Below are 18910 nucleotides of genomic sequence, written 5' to 3' on the forward strand. Positions count from 1 at the left end.
GATGGGAGGGGCTGAATACATTCACAGGTAATTCCTGCCTGTCGTACTGTCGTAGAAGGCGACTAAAAAGGTCATGTGGCCATGGTCCCCTCTTTATTGATTTTTGAGGGTTATTTGTAGACCCACTCCAAATTTTTGATGTGCATGCTGCTAGGAGATGGGCCTCTTACGTGTGTGGTTATTCCCGGAAATTCCGCATTTGTGACCACCCAGGGATCATGCTGGTGGGAGCGTCATGTACCCTTGCAGTAGTATCCGCCTGACACACAGGTGTCCAAACAGCCGAATGCCGGAAGGGTATATTACTATTATTAATTGTTTATTATTTTTTCACTATATTTAGTTCTTATGAACTTATGAACTTATGAACTTTCCACATAGTCACCATCGACCTGTCCTTCTGGAAACTGGAATGCAGATTCCTATTATAAGATCTTCTCCACTCCCTCGTTGGAACTTTAGTAAAGCTACTTGGGAGAGCTATTCAGCTGATCTTGACAGTACCATACGATGGATTCCTCCTGAGGTTAGTAACTACTCTAGGTTTGTGAAAGCTACTCTAACATGCGCTAAAAGACATATTCCCCGCGGAGTGAGAAAGGACTTTATTCCAGGGTGGGATGAGGCTTGTGAAGTACTTTATGAGGATTTCCAGGAGAGCGGTGAAAAAGATGTAGCTGACGAGCTCCTTCATAAACTAGATGAAGCTAGACGAAGCAGATGGAAGGAAACCATAGATACACTGGACTTCAGACACTCAAGTAGAAAAGCTTGGAGTCTTCTAAAGAAGCTGGGAAGAATACCTTACAGTCCCCAGCTGAAACCAGAGGTTTCACCTAATCATGTTGCTAGTCGCATTGCCAGTTTGTCCAAATCCAAGCCAGACAAATTACACAAAAGGTTTATAAAAAACGAACTGTTCCGTTTGAAAAAGGAGTACACTACTTCTTCCAACATTTCTGCTCCTTTTACTGAGCAAGAGCTTTTGCTTGCCTTAAATGAATTGAAAAATGGAAAATCCCCGGGTTTTGATGGTATACACCCAGAATTTTTGAAGCACTGTGGAAAAAATGTAAGGAACTGGCTAGTGCAGTTTTTTTCAAACATACTCCGAACAAGTCAACTCCCTTCAGAGTTTAAACGAACTAAGATACTAGCTATCTTAAAACCTGGTAAACCTACGGATTCTGTCGAAAGCTATAGACCAATTGCCTTAATGAGTGTCTGCTTTAAGCTCTTGGATCGGCTTATCTACAATAGAATAAGTCCTCTAATTTTTAAAATCATTCCAATCGAACAGGCTGGTTTTAGACCTCAACGTAGTTGTGAAGATCAGGTGCTTGCACTGACAACACATATTGAGACAGGTTTTGAAAAGCAATTAAAGAGTGGTGCAGTGTTTATTGATCTAACAGCTGCATATGATACAGTGTGGAGAGAAGGTATTGTGTATAAGTTCTTTAAACTGACAAAGTGTAGTCAAATGTCGCGTCTGATTAACAATATGCTCTCAAACAGAATTATCCAGGTAGTCATGCATACAAATCACAGCAAAATAAAGGTACTTAACAATGGTTTACCTCAAGGATCTGTTCTCTCTCCATTACTGTTTAACTTGTATATTGCAGACATACCTGTCACGAGCTCTCGTCAGTTTGCTTATGCCGACGATCTGGCAATAATTAGTCAGCATGTGGATGCTAATGTGATAGAGAGAACTTTAAATGCAGATCTGGATGTTTTGTGCACATACTTCAAAACGTGGTGCTTGAAACCAAGCCCTAGTAAAACGGAAACCTGCTTCTTCCATTTAAATAACCGGCAAGCGAATATCACCTTGAAAGTGTCACTTAATGGAAGTCTTCTCCCTCACAATGCCAACCCCAAATATCTTGGAGTTACTCTCGACCGAACGCTATCATACAGGAAACATCTAACCAACCTAGCAGCCAAATTAAGGTCACGCAACATCATCATTCACAAACTTGCTGGCTCCACATGGGGAGCCTCTGCATCTACTTTGCGTACTTCAGCTATGGCGCTGGTGCTTTCCACAGCTGAGTACTGTTCTTTCGTATGGATCAACAGCTCTCATGCTAAAAAGGTGGACACGGTCCTGAATGAAACAATGCGTGTCATAAGTGGCACAGTAAAATCTACTCCTCTTTTCTGGTTGCCAGTGCTCAGCCACATAGAACCTCCTAGAATTAGAAGATTGAACAACTTGTTTAGAGAATACAGCAAGATATTAACCAATCCTGATCTCCCCATCCATGAAGATGCTAACGTCAGATTCAGCCGCCTCAAATCAAGATCTCCTCCTATTCAAACAGCACAGGAACTTCTTAGAAGAGATTTCAATCCAAAAGCAGATTGGCAACAAGAGTGGAACAGCGTAGCTCCGACTCGATGGCGGGCATTGTTCAATTATAAGAATCTTCCAGCTGGCTTTGATTTACCCCGCAAGACATGGGTAGCCCTCAACAGAGTCCGTACTAACCACGGGAGATGTGGTTCAATGATGTTTAAATGGGGTATGAGATCTTCCCCAGCCTGTGACTGTGGGGCAGTTAAACAGACTATCGACCATATCGTCACCGAATGCATTGGAAGGGCATTCGCTGGATCTAGCCAGGACTTTGTGGTGGCTTCTGCTGAGGCCATACAATGGCTAGAGAATTTGGATCTAAATCTTTGAACCCTTTTGCTTGCATGATTGTTTTCAATGTTATGTGTATATCTTATAATTATGTATATAATGGTTTGTGCTTACTGTTCATTTATATTTAATCTTTGTATTGTTTTGTGTACGTTACCATACGCTAATAATAATAATAACTATATTTAGTGCTCGTTGCTTCAGTCATCCCGTATAAGGCATTGCCCAACATCGGACCCCGGGCAGTACCGGCTATGACCAGGTGGGTATTGCCTTGGCTGCCTGGTTGGGTTCCAGAGACCCCTGATCGGAGTGGGTGGCATTCGGGGAGGATGATTTTCGGGCATGGGTTCAAACCTCATCGACCTGCCCAAGGTGGTCCCCCACCAAAGTCTTCAACTTTTGCTTCCCTGAGAGGTTCAACTCCCTGGGAACTTGCGCAGTGTGAAGGAATGGGATCCAGCTTCCCTAGGTTTCTGGTTGCTACCAGAACTGATGGGCACGATTTTAAGCTGGTAAAATCTATCCTTTTTAGTAGACACATTGAAGGTGTCTACGGCGAACTTGAGGATCTCAAGAAAATGTGCAACGATAGTTGACTTATCTTGCATCTTAACCAATAAAATGGATGACGATTTTGAGGAAGTGTTAGAAGAAATCCGTGCTCCAAAGCGATATTTGTGAAATGTTGTGGACTCATTTGAATTCTACATTGAAGTGGAATTCAAATGAAGTTTCCGTTTCCATAAAAGCACTGTTTTGGAGGCCATACTCCCGAAAGTAGAAGCAGTTCTGGTAAAAAGAAACCAACTAGGCTTGCCTGTTCCTCCACTATTGCAGCTTCTTGTTTGCCTGCTATTTTATGCTACAGGAAGCTTTCAGGTAAGTTCCATACGATGAAAAATTGCAGTTAAATTTAATATAATCGGATATTGCTCGATAAGGTTATTGTTCTTTAATATGGAAGTATGATATGTACCTATACATTTCTCGTAGCTTATATGTAATTCAGATCAATACTTCAATGTACAATAAAAGGCCATTGCTGCTCCTTGAAGAAAATACAGTACATTTTCAAAATGAAGGAATATTCGGCTTATCTATGTTTATCTTTGTGTTATTTATAGATAGTTGCTAGTGGCTTTACGTCCCACCGACACAGATATATCTTATGGCGACGATGAGATAGGAAAGGCCTAAGAGTTGGAAAGAAGCGGCTATGACCTTAATTAAGGTACAGCCCCACCATTTGCCTCGTGTGAAAATGGGAAACCACGGAAAACCATCTTCAGGGCTGCAGACAGTGGGATTCGAACCCACTATCTCCCGGATGCAAGCTCACAGCTGCATGCTCCTAACCGCACGGCCAACTCGCCCGGTATACAGATAGTTGTTGGGGATGTGTGCTCATTGTCACAAGCTACAGTAGCGAGGATGGTGGCCAAAATATCACGTATTCTTGCCTTAAACATAGGCCACCACATAAAGATGCCAAGCACACACAGCAAGAGAAAGCAGCCAACCGCTTACTTTTTGAGGAAATAGCCAGAGGTTGCAGTCCCAACAACTCTTTCATTCCTGGAGTGGAGGGTGATATTGACTGCTGCACCCATATCCGTCTTTGCCACACGAAATTCGGGGCCCATGCTGAAACATTCTGAAACTGAAAAGGATATTTTTCCTTGAACGTACAGGTATCTTCTGAGCTCATTTGATCACCTTTAAGGGTATGACCAACAAATGTTCATTCTCGTTCTTTTATTATTATTATTATTATTATTATTATTATTATTATTATTATTATTATTTAGGCTGTTTCTGGACCCAAAGGCGAATTTCAAGATATTGTGTCAAGCTGGGCTGGAAGCGAGCATGACAGCAGAATATTTCATCGCCGAGCTGAGTGGCTCAGGCGGTTAAGGCGCTGGCCTTCTAACCCCAACTTGGCAGGTTCGATCCTGGCTCAGTCCGGTGGTATTTGAAGGTGCTCAAATACGACAGCCTCGTGTCGATAGATTTACTGGCATGTAAAAGAACTCCTGCAGGACTAAATTCCGGCATCTCAGCGTCTCCGAAGACTGTAAAAGTAGTTAGTGGGACGTAAAGCAAATAAAATTATTATTATTATTATTAATATTTCATAACTCGAGGCTCTATACGCGTTATGTTCAGGAGAATTCCTTTATTGAATCCTGTCTCTCCAGCTGAACACAGGTAGTTTGTTTTAAGTTAATTATGTTTTTATGCAAGATTTGTATTACATCCTATTATTTATGCGGAATTACTAACATGCTTTTCATTGTATAGGTACAACAGGGCCCACAAAAGAGCAAGAAATGTGGTGGAGAGACTGTTTGGGGTATGGAAGGAGCGGTTTCCTTGTCTCGCCGTTGGCTTGAGAAACGAGCTGGGGAATATCCCAAATATCATTGTTGCCTGTGCATTGCTTCACAATTTGAGCCTCGAAATAAATGATGACTTTACCAGAAGAGGATCCTGATGGGGCTGTTCCCCTTTACAAGCCTGTACCTGTTGCACCACCTGTACAGCAACCAGGAGGTTTGGCCTTCAGGAGAGAACTGATAAACAGTGTGTTCACAAGACTCTGTGATGAGTTTAAAGCCTTAAAAAATTCACTACTGGTAACAAGATCAGACATCAGAAATAGCTTTCACTCGCATTTCAAGAAGTCAGAGAAAATAAAAAATCTTCCCCCTCGTCCAGACTGTCTCAAACCAGTTCTGGCTCGTGCCACCTCCCTCGATCGACAAATCAATAATATCTGACCTTGAGCACATCCTAGCTAGTATTAAATACAGCTTGGCTCTGAGAATTCTACCTTAAAACAACAAACGTATGTAATTCTCACGCCTCATTATAGTCTTTGCTATTCAAATATCACTTCATAACCCAATATTTACACACGTTAAATAACCAATCGTAGTTTACAAGATTTTCCCATGGTAAAAATTCTACTCATATAATTTGATAGAATTGTGCTGGAATTGCAATAAATAGCTACAATATGATTTTAATGAGGTAATATAATAAGGAAAGATTGACTTACATATTGGGTGTTTCACTCATGCCGTGTGGCTATGACTGTTTCCAATTGTACCTTATATCAGATGATTTTGTCGATTTATCTACAGCATGGCGTTCCCCTTAAGCTCCTCCTCCATTGATATGAGTGCTCCATGTCCATGTAGAGGTGTGATGTTGGTTGATTATTTGTCCCTGTGTTATCCCCCTGTTCATTGGTAATGGGTTAAAGAAGAAACTTATTTATTTAGTTATATTATTTTGTCTTATTTTAATTTACTTTAACATCTTGTTCCATCTGTAACACATTTTGCAAATCTTCGAAAATATAAAGATAATTACAATGTTTTCACTAAATCTTCACTTGCATCTGAAACAAAGCTGGTATGTATGGGTACTTGATGGTAGAAACAGGTTCCTAGAAAGACATTCCGGGGATCATTAATGAACAAGGGGAGTGTGCATGCAATGACTTGCAGAAGTATTAAGTCAGCCCTATGTAAAGACTGTTGGTTAAAGGAAAATGTGCACATTATATAGAGGAGGTTACTAATAATATCAAAGTAATGGGATTTACCTACAATAACAAAGACCTTTACAATAAGATCACAATATAGAGATAAAGTTGGAATTCAAGAAGACAAATTCAGGAAAATATTTGTTTTGGCCCTATAGGAAGGGGAGTTAGGTATTGGAATAATTTACCAAGGGAGATGTTCAATACATTTCCAAATTCTTTGCAACTATTTAAGAAAAGCCTTAGTAAACAACAGATAGGGAATCTGCCATTTGGGCGGCTGCCGTAAATGCAGAGCAGTACTGATCGATTGATTGATTGATTGATTGATTGATTGATTGATTGATTGATTGATTGATTGATTGATTGATTGATTGATTGATTGATCGATTTTCATGTTTGAGTGAGGAATATCTGGTTATTTACTTCTTACGTAATCCATATTTTCTTAGAATACAGATTTATACAGTATTCATCATTTGAAATGCTTAAAGTTTAAAGAAAGAAAAAAAAAAAAAATAGCCAATGGAGTGAAGGACAACTTGTATAGACATACACTGTTAAGATGTTAAATGGTAGTAGGCTTACTAGCTCGGATTATTGCTTGTTTTAACTTCATCTAGATTAATTTGGAGTTACTAACCTACATTGAAGATGGATATGGAACAGTAAATTAAAAAGAAAAACAGACTACATAAGTGTAAGGAAGTACAGAGGAAAACTGAAACAAGATAAAGAACGTTTGAAAATACCGTACATCAATAGGCAGATACAGGATAAAAACGAAAGAAAATAACTAATTGCAGCATAGTGTGGCGGGGCTACGGAAACTTTATGGACAAATTTTCACGTTATGGTGTTTTACATTTTTCTAGTTAAATATCCACCAGTTGTTCTTTCTTTTTTGCTACACACAACATGATTTCCACAACTTCTACTTCTAATTTTGCTTTCTATAATTTTAAAGCGAAAAGCTGATCATTTTGTTCCTTGAGGTTTTCACATGTTCGTTTCCTCGTTGGTGTGGTTGTATTATTTGTTGTTGATGTTGTTGCTGTTCTTGTCACTGCTGCTGTGTGTGTTTGTTGAAGTTGGTGTCAGTACTTCTGCAGAGATTCCAGATGGCCCAGTAGTTACAGTAGATAAGCCCTCATAATGAACTGTTGTGCTAGGTGCACCCTGTACTTCTTCTGAGTAAAGCACTGTAATGTGAACCAAACTTAAACTAATTATATTGCGTAAAATGTGTCATGCAGTAAATTATTTGGCCTTAGCAATAATGTACATATGTTACCTTCATGTATATTCGACAAGTGTGTAAGTAGCTTTAATAATAAAACATTTTATTTTTGAGTGTTGTTTCCGATTGATGAATTTCTCTTTTGCTATGTTGTTTCAAGCACTTTCTTTTTGTTAATGCTATTGTATTCTGTTTTTCAGAATCACAATGGAGATAAAATGTGTATGTTGAGTCATCAGTCCATAGACTGGTTTGATGCAGCCCTCCATGCCACCCTATCCTGTGCTAACCTTTTCATTTCTACGTAACTACTGCATCCTACATCTGCTCTAATCTGCTTGTCATATTCATACTTTGGCCTATCCCTACTGTTCTTACCACCTACACTTCCTTCAAAAACCAACTGAACAAGTCCTGGGTGTCTTAAGATGTGTACCATCATTCTATCTCTTCTTCTCGTCAAATTTAGCGAAATCGATCTCTCGCCAATTCGATTCAGTATCTCTTCATTTATGATTCGATCTATCCATCTCACTTTCAGCATTCTTCTGTAACACCACATTTCAAAAGCTTCTATTCTCTTTCTTTCTGAGCTAGTTATCATCCATGTTTCACTTCCATACAATGCCACGCTCCACACGAAAGTCTTCAGAAACATTTTTCTAATTCCTATATCAATGTTTGAAGTGAGCAAATTTCTTTTCTTAAGAAAGCTCTTCCTTGCTTGTGCTAATCTGCATTTTATGTCCTCCTTACTTCTGCCATCGTTAGTTATTTTACTACCCAAGTAACAATATTCATCTACTTCCTTTAAGACTTCATTTCCTAATTTAATATTTCCTGCATCACCTGCCTTCGTTCGACTGCACTCCATTACTTTTGTTTTGGACTTATTTATTTTCATCCTGTACTCCTTACCCAAGACTTCGTCCATACCATTCAGCAGCTTCTCAAGATCTTCTGCAGTCTCAGATAAAATAATAATATCATCCGCAAATCTCATGGTTTTGATTTCCTCTCCTTGGATTGTGATTCCCTTTCCAAATTCCTCTTTGATTTCCTTTACTGCCTGTTCTATGTAAACATTGAAAAGGAAGGGGGACAAACTACAGCCTTGCCTTACTCCTTTCTGGATTGCTGCTTCTTTTTCAAAGCCCTCGATTCTTATCACTGCAGACTGATTTTTATACAGATTGCAGATAATTCTTCGTTCTCGGTGTCTGATCCCAATCACTTCAGAATCTTAAATAGCTTGGTCCAATCAACATTATCGAATGCCTTTTCTAGATCTACAAATGCCATGTACGTGGGCTTGTTGTTCTTGATTCGATCCTCTAAGATCAGACGTAAAGTCAGGATTGCTTCACGTGTTCCTACATTTGTCGACCAAGTATAAAAACCGGGCTAAGTGCCAAAAAAATCAAATTCTATTTTATTTCTAAAACGTGGGCTATATGTCCCTATGCCTGTGCAGTATAAACCGGGCTATGTGATATTCAGTCTGCAAGTAGTTCAAACTTTAGCCACAAGAATTCGCCTGGGTCTAAGTGCCACCTACCATGTATCAAAATCCGGGCTATGTGCCAAGTGCCACGTGACTGGTTTTGTAGTTACATGGATACTGCATTTCAGTACCGGTTTTACTTAGAAACAGTGAGAAAATACTTTCCAAACCTAAGATTTTGGAAACCGAGAAAAGACACGTGTAATACTTGCGATTTGTTGCACAACAAAATACAAAATGACCAGAGGAACAACGAACTACACCAGACTTCACTGGAAACTCACCACAGGAAAGAAGAGCGAGCCGGAGAAATGGTGAAACTAAATCACAAAGAATCGGCTGCTCCCGTAAGTGATACTTGTACAATTTGAATCGACTTGCAGCAAGTGTTTCCTTTACCAACACTAACCCACTGCCAAATGTATTACTTACGACAGTTGTCTTGTTTTAATCTGGGTTTGTACATGTCTGACAACAATCAGGGATTTATGTTTGTTTGGCATGAGGTTTTGAGTGGCCGGGTGGCTATGAAATTGCCAGTTGCTTAATTAGAGGCATTAATAATAACATAACAAACAAGAAAAAATTGGTTGTATGGAGCAGCAACTGTGGAGGCCAAAATAAGAATAAGATGCTATTGTTTCTTTGGATATATTTGGTTTCTGACAACTATGTTGATGAGGTTCAACATAAGTATGTTGTCCCAGGCCACTCCTACTTAAGCTGCGACCACAACTTTGGTCTCGTAGAAAGAAGAAAAAGAGTTGATAAATATGAGGTTCATTGGATGTTGTCAGACTTCTCTGTACAGCTTGCACAAAAAAACCATTTATAACAACTTTGATGGATGAAGAAGATTTTTATGACTTCAGCGCAGCAGCTAAAAGTTGCCTTAATACAACAACTTTAGAAATTTCTAAGGTTGTTTGGGTCAAAGTCACCAAGAAAAATCCAGGAACTGTATACAAATAAATAACTCTCAATGATTTTGAACTTTGGGCTAAAACAAACTTGTTTAAAAAAGGGGTAACGAATGAAACTATAAAAATCTTTGAACTGCCACAGTATTGAATGACATCAAGATTGAAGCCTGAAAAGAAGGAAGATCTGAAAAAGATGATTCCGTACCTAAAGGAAGAAAACAAACCTTTTTACACTGAACTGACACAGTATCCATGGTTTGAAGAACACCGTTTACGTATTAAAAATTGTAATATTTGTATAACAATTATTATAGTCTAAAGAAAAATACTGTACACTACATTGTTTTCAAATTATTAATTTTTTCTACAACAAAGTTTTCAAGAACGCTGCTTTTTACTTAGGGCCTACTATTATTATGACTTGAATACTTAGTTTTTTGTTTTGTTTTATGAATAAAATAAATTTAAAAAAGATTTTCTCCTTTCTTTATCGAAATGTTATCCATACCTGTCGTTTGCTCACTCTGCTCTTGTAAATTTTGCCTTTCATTATTGTGATACTTTAATGGCACTTAGCCTCCTTTTAATAGAACAGGGGTTGGCACATACCTCATTTCATAAAATGTTCAGACAAAAGAGGTAATTACAACAATAATATTCCTTAGGTAACATTAAGCTTTCATGAGTGTTTATAATGTAAGGGCTTCTGACTTTTTAATGCTTTTTTAGAAGAAAAAACTGTGAAAATGATGATGTTTTTTCTGTTTATCTCAGAACTTAGATTTTGGCACTTAGCCCGGTTTTTATATTCAGTCGACATTTCTTCTGAAGCCAAACTGATCTTCTCCCAACTCTGCTTCAACTTGTTTTTCCATTCTTCTGTAAATAATATGTGTTAAAATTTTGCAGGCATGAGATACTAAACTAATGGTGTGATAGTTTTCACACCGGTCAGCACCGGCTTTCTTGGGAATAGGTACAACAACATTCTGCCGAAAATCGGATGGGACTTCTCCTGTCTCATACATCTTGCACACTAGATGGAATAACCTTGCCATGCTGGTTTCTCCTAAGGCAGTCAGTAATTCAGAGGGAATGTCATCAATTCCAGGTGCCTTGTTCCTATTTAGGTCGCTCACAGCTCTGTCAAACTCTGACCTCAAAATTGGGTCTCCCATTTCATCAGCATCAACAGCCTCTTCTTGTTCCAGAATCAAATTATCTACATCTTCACCTTGATACAACTGTTGGATATTTTCCTGCCATCTTTCTTGTTTTCTTTCCGTAGAAGTGGCTTTCTATCTGAGTTCTTAATATTCATACACCTAGATTTCCTTTCTCCAAAGGCTTCCTTGATTTTCTTGTATGCAGCATCTACCTTTCCAAGGACCATACAACCTTCGACATCCTTGCACTTCTCCTTCAGCCAGTCTTCCTTAGCTACCTTGAACTTTCTATCCACTTCATTCTTTAATCGCCTGTATTCTTTTCTGCCCTCTTCATTTGTAGCATTCTTGTATTTTCGTCGTTCATCAATCAGGTCTAGTATCTCCTGATTTATCCACTGATTCTTTGTTGATCGTTTCTTCCTTCCTAACATTTCTTCAGCAGCCCTGCTGACTTCATTTTTCATGACTATCCACTCTTCCTCAATTGTGTTTCCTTCAGCCTTTTCAGTTAGTCCTTTTGCAACATGTTCCTTGAAACAATCCCTCACACCCTTTTCTTTCAACTTGTCTAGATCCCATCTTTTTGCATTCTTTCCTTTCTTCAATTTCTTCAGCTTCAAATGGCATTTCATGACCAACAAGTTGTGGTCAGAGTCCATGTCTGCTCCAGGGAAGGTTTTGCAATCCAACACCTGGTTTCTGATTCTCTGCCTAATCATACTGAAGTCTATTTGATACCTTCCAGTGTCTCCAGGTCTCGTCCATGTATAAAGCCGCCGTTTGTAGTGTTTGAACCAAGTATTGGCAAGGACTAAATTATGATCAGTGCAGAATTCAACCAGCCGAGTTCCTCTTTCGTTCCTTTGTCCCAATCCGAATTCTCCTACTGTATTTCCTTCTCCTTGCCCTACCACTGCATTCCAGTCTCCTATCACAATTAAATTCTCGTCACTTTTTACATATTGTATTAAATCTTCTATCTCTTCATATGTTCTTTCGATTTCCTCATCATCCGCTGAGCTAGTATGCATATAGACCTGCACTATTGTGGTGGGCATTGGTTTGGTGTCTGTCTTGAGGACAATAATTCTTTCACTATGCTGGTCGTAGTAGCTTACCTGCTGCCCTACTTTCTTATTCATTATTAAACCAACTCCTGCATTTCCTCTGTTTGATTTTGTGTTGATAATTCGGTAGTCTCCTGACCAAAAGTCCTGTTCTTCCTGCCAATGTACTTCACTTATACCAACTACATCTACCTCTAGTCTATCCATCTCCCTTTTCAGATTCTCTAATCTACCACAACGATTCAAACTTCTAACATTCCACGCTCCGACTCGCAGAATGTCAGTCCCCACCCAGAGATCCGAATGGGGGACTAGTTTACCTCCGGAATATTTTACCCGGGAGGAAGCCATCATCAGTACATCATTCATACAGAGAGAGCTGCATGTCCTCGGGAGTTAGTTACGGCCGTAGTTTCCCGTTGCTTTCAGCCATGTAGCAGTATCAACACAGCTAAGCCATGTTGAGTATTATTACAAGGCCATATCAGTCGATCATCCAGACTGCCACCCTTGCAACTTCCGAAAGACTGCTACCCCCCTTTTGATGAACCATTCCTTGGTCTGGTCTCTCAACAGATACCCATCCGATATGGTTGCACCTTCTGTTCTGGAACCTTCTTTAATGGAAGAAGGAGGAGTAGTAGTAGTACTCATACATGACAGTGTTTGTTGTGGTAGCTGTGGCAGACAGAACACAATTTGTGTTTGTGGGCAGGGTATACAGAATTTAATTTTTTTTGTAACTTCACTATTCAAAGGTTCTGTTTATATGAAGGTGATCCCAAAAATAAGGTCTGCTATTTTTTTTATAAATACATTATTTCTACAATGGTTTATGTCATTTTACAGCTTGGGCATTTAGCTATTTTTCTACATAATCACCATTTCGGTCGATGCATTTTTGTAGACGCTGTGACGGTTTCTGTATGCTCACGTCATACCAGCTCACCGCCATGCTGTTCAGGAAGTTGTGAACCTCATCTTTCACCTCGTTGTCGGTGCTGAATCGCTTTCCAGGCAAATGTTATAGTCATTGGGCACCATGTCGGGACTATAGGGTGGGTGGGTGATGATGTTCCACTGAAACTGTTGCAGGAGAGCAACAGTTTGCTGGGCGACGTGCGGGAGAGTGTTGTCATGGAGAATGTTTACGCCCTTGCTTCCTCTTCTCTGGTTCTGAATTGCCCACCTACGTTTTTTCAGGGTCTCACAGTACCTGTCAGCATTAATTGTAGTCCCAGCGGGCATAAAGTCGACCAACAATACCCCTTTTCGATTCCAAAACACAGTTGTCATGACTTTACCAGCAGACTGTGCTTGCTTGAATTTCCGCGGCATTGGCGAAGAGGGATGCCGCCACTGGTGTGATTGTTGCTTGGTCTCGTGTGTAAAGTGGAACGTCCAGGTTTCATCATCTGTGACAGTTGAGTCCAAAACGTTGTCCTGTTCGGCTGCAAAGCATTGAAGAAATGCGCGGGAAGAAACAACTCGTTTCCACATGTGGTCTCTAGTCAGCATGCCTGGCACCCATCTTGCGCACACCTTCCGGTATTTCAACTTTTCCGTTGAAATTCTGTGAGCGGCGCTTCGGGAAACCTAAGGGACAAAAGTGCAGAGATCATCCAGGGTGATCTGCCAATCTTCACACATGATTTGTTCAACCTTCACGAATGTCTCTGCGTAAATTGACGGTCTCCCGCTCCTTCGTTCGTCATGAATTTCAGTCCGACCGGCTGCAAACTCTCTACACAACTTACGAACATTTTTGACATCCATGCATGACTCACCATACACTTCCATCAATTGGCGATGGATTTCAATCGGTTCAGCATCCAACGGGAGCTCCATTCTCAACGGCTGCCAAGCCAAGACTGAGTGCCTCAGTGAGGCGTGCGCATGTTTATATGCGAGCACGAGAAACACTCTTCACAATATTGTGACCAACAGCCCCACGAATAGAGTTCTGTATTAATAAAAAAAAAAAAAAAAAAAAAGGAGGCCTTATTTTTGGTATTACCCTCGTAAATAACTTGAAGGGGATGGCGAGAACTGGCTGAACTCGACATTAGGTTATAAACGAAATATACTTCTGGAGGTGGGATGGTGGGTTTCTAGACATTGTAATGCACACATTTCTCTTCTGACACACGTTCCAAGTAAGATTTCTTTTAATTTCTATTTCCTTAGAATGTTGGAAACTGTGTAACAACGGCTGGATTTTTGCCAAGAAAAGAAGAGGCGGGTGATGGCAGAAGCTTGACAGTCTTTGGTGGCTATGGATGAAGAAATATCCTTACTGAAGCAGTAATGATAATTATTTTTTTTAAATCTTGGTGTGAATTTAATTAGACGAAATTCAACTTCAAGTGTTGAAATTTAATATACACATAAATTGCGCATTTAATTTTTGGATGTTAAGTTTTCAAAATGTATTTCAGTATTACTGTCATAGCTGGAAACTTCATTTCTAATTTTATTTTTTAGTCCTGTGTCAGGGGAAAAAAAATTTTGTCTAGAAAATGGGGATATGTCAGCAGGGAAATTTAAAATCAGAATTTGGTGGACACTCTGGTATTATAATTGTTCAGCAGTCAGTGAGTTATAGCATAAATTGCTTTTGTGACCACTGCATATTGTTTATATTCACATAAATAAACTGAATTATAATTCAATATTTTTTGTCACACATTTCAAGTATCTTTAGGACAAAAGAATACTTTTTCTGATTTTTTTTTAGCACCTAAAAATCTGAGCCCTATTTACTTGGTCATGTTCACTGCATATAATATGTATTGAAGGGATGGTAATAGAACACGAGTATGGTTGCCTATTTGTACTTCTCTTAAAACCGTGCCGAGCTGAGTGGCTCAGATGGTTGAGGCGCTGTCCTTCTGACCCCAACTTGGCAGATTCGATCCTGCCTCAGTCCGGTGGTATTTGAAAGTGCTCAGATACGTCAACCTCGTGTCGGTAGATTTACTGGGATGTAAAGGAACTCCCATGGGACTAAATTCTGGCACCTTGGCATCTCCGAAAACCATAAAAGTAGTTTGTAGGACATAAAGCCAGTAGCATTAATTAACAAAAATCACCATCTGAGTACAGAACAAAAATGGTCAACCGGATACCACGAATCCAAACCCACAGCCTCCCGATTTTGCGTCTGTTGCTCTTTCCCTTTGAGCTATGGTGGCCTAGGTCATATTTGTTGCAGTGGAAAGGACCTAAGCTGAACACTACTTAATAAGTTGTAAGTTTATTTTGAGTACAATGCGATCATGAAAATGAAATATTCAGTAATGTTTCTTATTCTTTTATTTCCATTGCTTTGCTATTTATCAGTGTATTGCTATCCATTGGTTACTTTCTTTTGTGTTAGGTAAGATGTTTTTCTTCCATCTGCAGTGAAAATGTCCATTGGCATTTACTTACAGAACCATTTTGTACAAAATGTTAAAAGCATAAGATTGCTTTATGGGCAAGAGATGGTCCCAACTGCATTTCCACTTTCCCGCCAATTCATATGGGATTTTAAAATGAAAAGTCACCATCCCTGTGGTTCGAATTCCACGTGAAACTGGATTTCCCATGGCTATGATCATGAGCCATGTAAGAGGTTTTTTGCTTGGTGCTGGGATTTCCAAATTATAAATGGTTAGAGAGCTTCCTAAACGGAATACACTCTTTCAAGTTCAAAGAAATATAACAAGTCAACATCCATCAATTTAAAAACAAATTTGGTGCTACTCAGAAGGGTACAGCATGAACTATTTCCAATACACCCTCAAACACATCATTCACCATACTCTCGTTCACTGTTAAGGGCTAAATCTCATTTTCTGAGCATTAAGAACTGATATTTGAAAGAAATTTGAAAGAAATCTTTCTAAATATGCTTCTGAAATATAATCTGTATATTATATTACTTAATTTTTCAAGAAACTTTATTGGAGGTGTCCGAGTCTGTGTGTGAATAATTTAATAAGTCTTCAAAATGGGTAAAATAAAGGAAAAGGCCAAATGAATATTTCACTGAATTTTGTTTCACCTGTTGTTACCTTGCACTCTTCTCATGTAATGGTAGGATTTTACTTTTTGGCTTTTTTTCCGGACTTGGAAATATAAACTTGAATGAACCTAAATATATGTATATTTTATGTTGCAGGCTACTGCTGAGGGAAATAATCTGGCTGCTGTTGCCGCTGCGAAAGATGCGTACAAGACTCAAATGGAAAAGGTCTGTGGTGGTGCCCAGCCCTTTCTCAATAGTGCCCACTTGGAAGCTGAGCATCTCCGCATTAGAGATAATGTACTTCTGCAGTTCCAGAGCAAACGTAAAATGGGCGGTGAAGAATTTTCACAGAAATATAAAGAGGAGCTAATAACAGTAAGAAATACATATTTTATATGTACTAGTCTTCATTTTACCAGTAAATTTACCATAAGTATAGTTGTCAACTTTCTTGTCTTTTTTGTCACCATGCTAAGTTGTTATATGACCATTGGTAGAGGCACCTGTTTTTCACAAAGCGATGCAAAATATTTGTGAAATTTTACAAAAATTGGTATAAAATGTGAAACTACCTAAAGCTAAACCATGAAATAATTGACAAAATTAAGTGGAATCGCTCTTTGATTCCAAGAAGCATATTTCATTATGCTTGCATTGTTCTCATGTTATGGTTGGATTGCAAGGTGATTTAGAAAATGAAGTCTCTTGCCTAATAAAGAAAATTCCCATTCTACAAGGTGTTTCAACATCAGATAATCTTGAACCATACACACTGTTTAGGTATCTAGTTGGTAGCTCATTCAGAGCAGGTACAGATATTGATGTGATTGCCATTCTTCTTTCCCTGATATCAGAATGCGGGTATTTTGTGAAAGCTGCAGTGAAGGATTTATGGATCCCAGTCAGTAATGTTGATAGTGAGAGGTTCTTTTCAATGTGTTGTAATATAATGTCAGACAGGGGAACAGCTCTGATTCCCAGTAATACGGAACTCATGGTATCTCTGTCTTTTACAGACTGATGTGTAAATGATGTATGTAGATTAGGCCTTTCTTGTTAAAATGACAGGATGAAATTTTTCCAGGTATCCAAGCTTTGATTTATGTAATATGCATTTCCAGCAGAAGCATAACTCATGTTTCTTGTACATATGTAAAAATAAAATTAATGTTATACTGAAACTATGCTCTGTGGCTAAAAGGTTAGCACACTGGCCCTTGGCCCTACGGATCCCAGGTTCAATTCTCAGATGGGTTGGGCATTTTTAACTGTAATTCATTCCTATGACTCAGGGGGGCTGGGTATTTGTGCAGTTTTCAGCAATAGAGTTCATCTTAGATAGGATCACACGTGGCGCAGGTTGCCTATACGGCATTAATTACAAAACCTGCACCAGGCCTCTCCGAAGTCCACACTTTATTATTATTATTATTATTATTATTATTATTATTATTATTATTATTATTATTATTATTATTAAACTGAAAACATGCTATCAACTATCTTTAGGTATAGCTTTTATTGCTGAAAAGTGGAAAATTTTTTTTGCAAAATTATTGACAAAATTGTTCAAAAATTTTCACCACAAACAGGTACCGCTAGACCAGTGGTTTCCCTCCCCCCCTCCCCCTCCTCTCCTCCCTCTTCCCCCTGTCGCTTCTAGAACCTTTCTGATAAACTGACGTGGAGGATATAGACCCAACCTAATGATACTACATAATGAATTATTCCATTATTCAATTATTTATGAAAAAATAATATGAAGTACGTGCTTTATATCTATGACATACTAACTTCATTTTAGCACAATACAAGGAACACATTTTTACAATAAATCCTTAAATTAGTCGGCAAATGTCAGTGAGTAGTTTGACACTGTTTTATCTTGGTAAGATTCAGTATGTTTGGTTTGATATTTGACAGAGCACAGCGGAGATCACTTGCAACATTAAGTCGGCAGCGCTGCTTTGTTTTCATGACATTCAGCGTTGAAAATCCTGACTCGCATAAATATGTCATTGAAAACGGGTCAGTGACACGCAATGCTACTTTTGCAGTGTATCCTGAAATAGCCAGACAGTTTACACAAAAGTCGCCCAATCCTAATATTTTGTAATCATCTTTTTGCTTTGAATGACACTTCAAATCTATGGCTTCTTCTTGAAGTTGTGCTGGCAGTGCTTCAGTGTCAATGGCAAATGGACCATTCATCTGACGAGATGTCTGGAAAGTAGAAATTGAATTCTTGTGCCAGGGAATCCAATTGTGACTGAATTTGCACCTTAAGTTTATTACGATTACGTTCATTTTCCAGCAAAGTTTCATTAAGGCGGTGAAAGGATGAGAAGTTGTTCAACTGAAGCCGGCGTTCCAATAACTATTTTTTCCAGGAAAGCTCTGATGGCATCATAAGCAGACATAATATTGCAGTTTTTGCCTTGGAGCTTTAAGTTCAAACTGTTCAAAGGTTCAAAAAAAATCGCAAAGATATGCCAATGAGACGATAAAATTGGCATCGGTAAACACTTAAACACTTCATACAGATTGTTCTTACTGTCACCAATAAGAAAAATTTCAACTTCAGACTTTAATTCAAACATTGCAGGTTATAAACTTCATTTTCCTTGTCCGTATTGAAGATCTACTTGTGATACAATTCCTTTAGTTTTGTCAATTGCCACCTTTTCAATACAATTGTATTTTTGTATTGAATTGTATTGTATTGAAAAGGTGGCAATTGACAAAACTAAAGGAATTTAATTCAAACAGCCGAGCCA

At 38.8% G+C, this 18910-nt stretch overlaps 1 protein-coding gene across 2 annotated transcripts in view; it reads left to right on the forward strand.

The window, feature by feature from the left end:
- Positions 1 to 18910, forward strand: part of atl (atlastin GTPase) — a 412469-nt gene that overhangs the window by 335692 nt on the left and 57867 nt on the right. For both annotated transcript variants that reach the window (XM_067140332.2, XM_067140333.2), the window contains exon 9: positions 16287 to 16508. In XM_067140332.2, coding sequence (XP_066996433.1) covers positions 16287 to 16508 — 222 coding nt within the window. The remainder of the gene's footprint in view (positions 1 to 16286; positions 16509 to 18910) is intronic.

This window comes from Anabrus simplex, chromosome 2 (genome assembly GCF_040414725.1).
Source record: "Anabrus simplex isolate iqAnaSimp1 chromosome 2, ASM4041472v1, whole genome shotgun sequence".
In the NCBI taxonomy this organism is placed as follows: domain Eukaryota; kingdom Metazoa; phylum Arthropoda; class Insecta; order Orthoptera; family Tettigoniidae; genus Anabrus; species Anabrus simplex.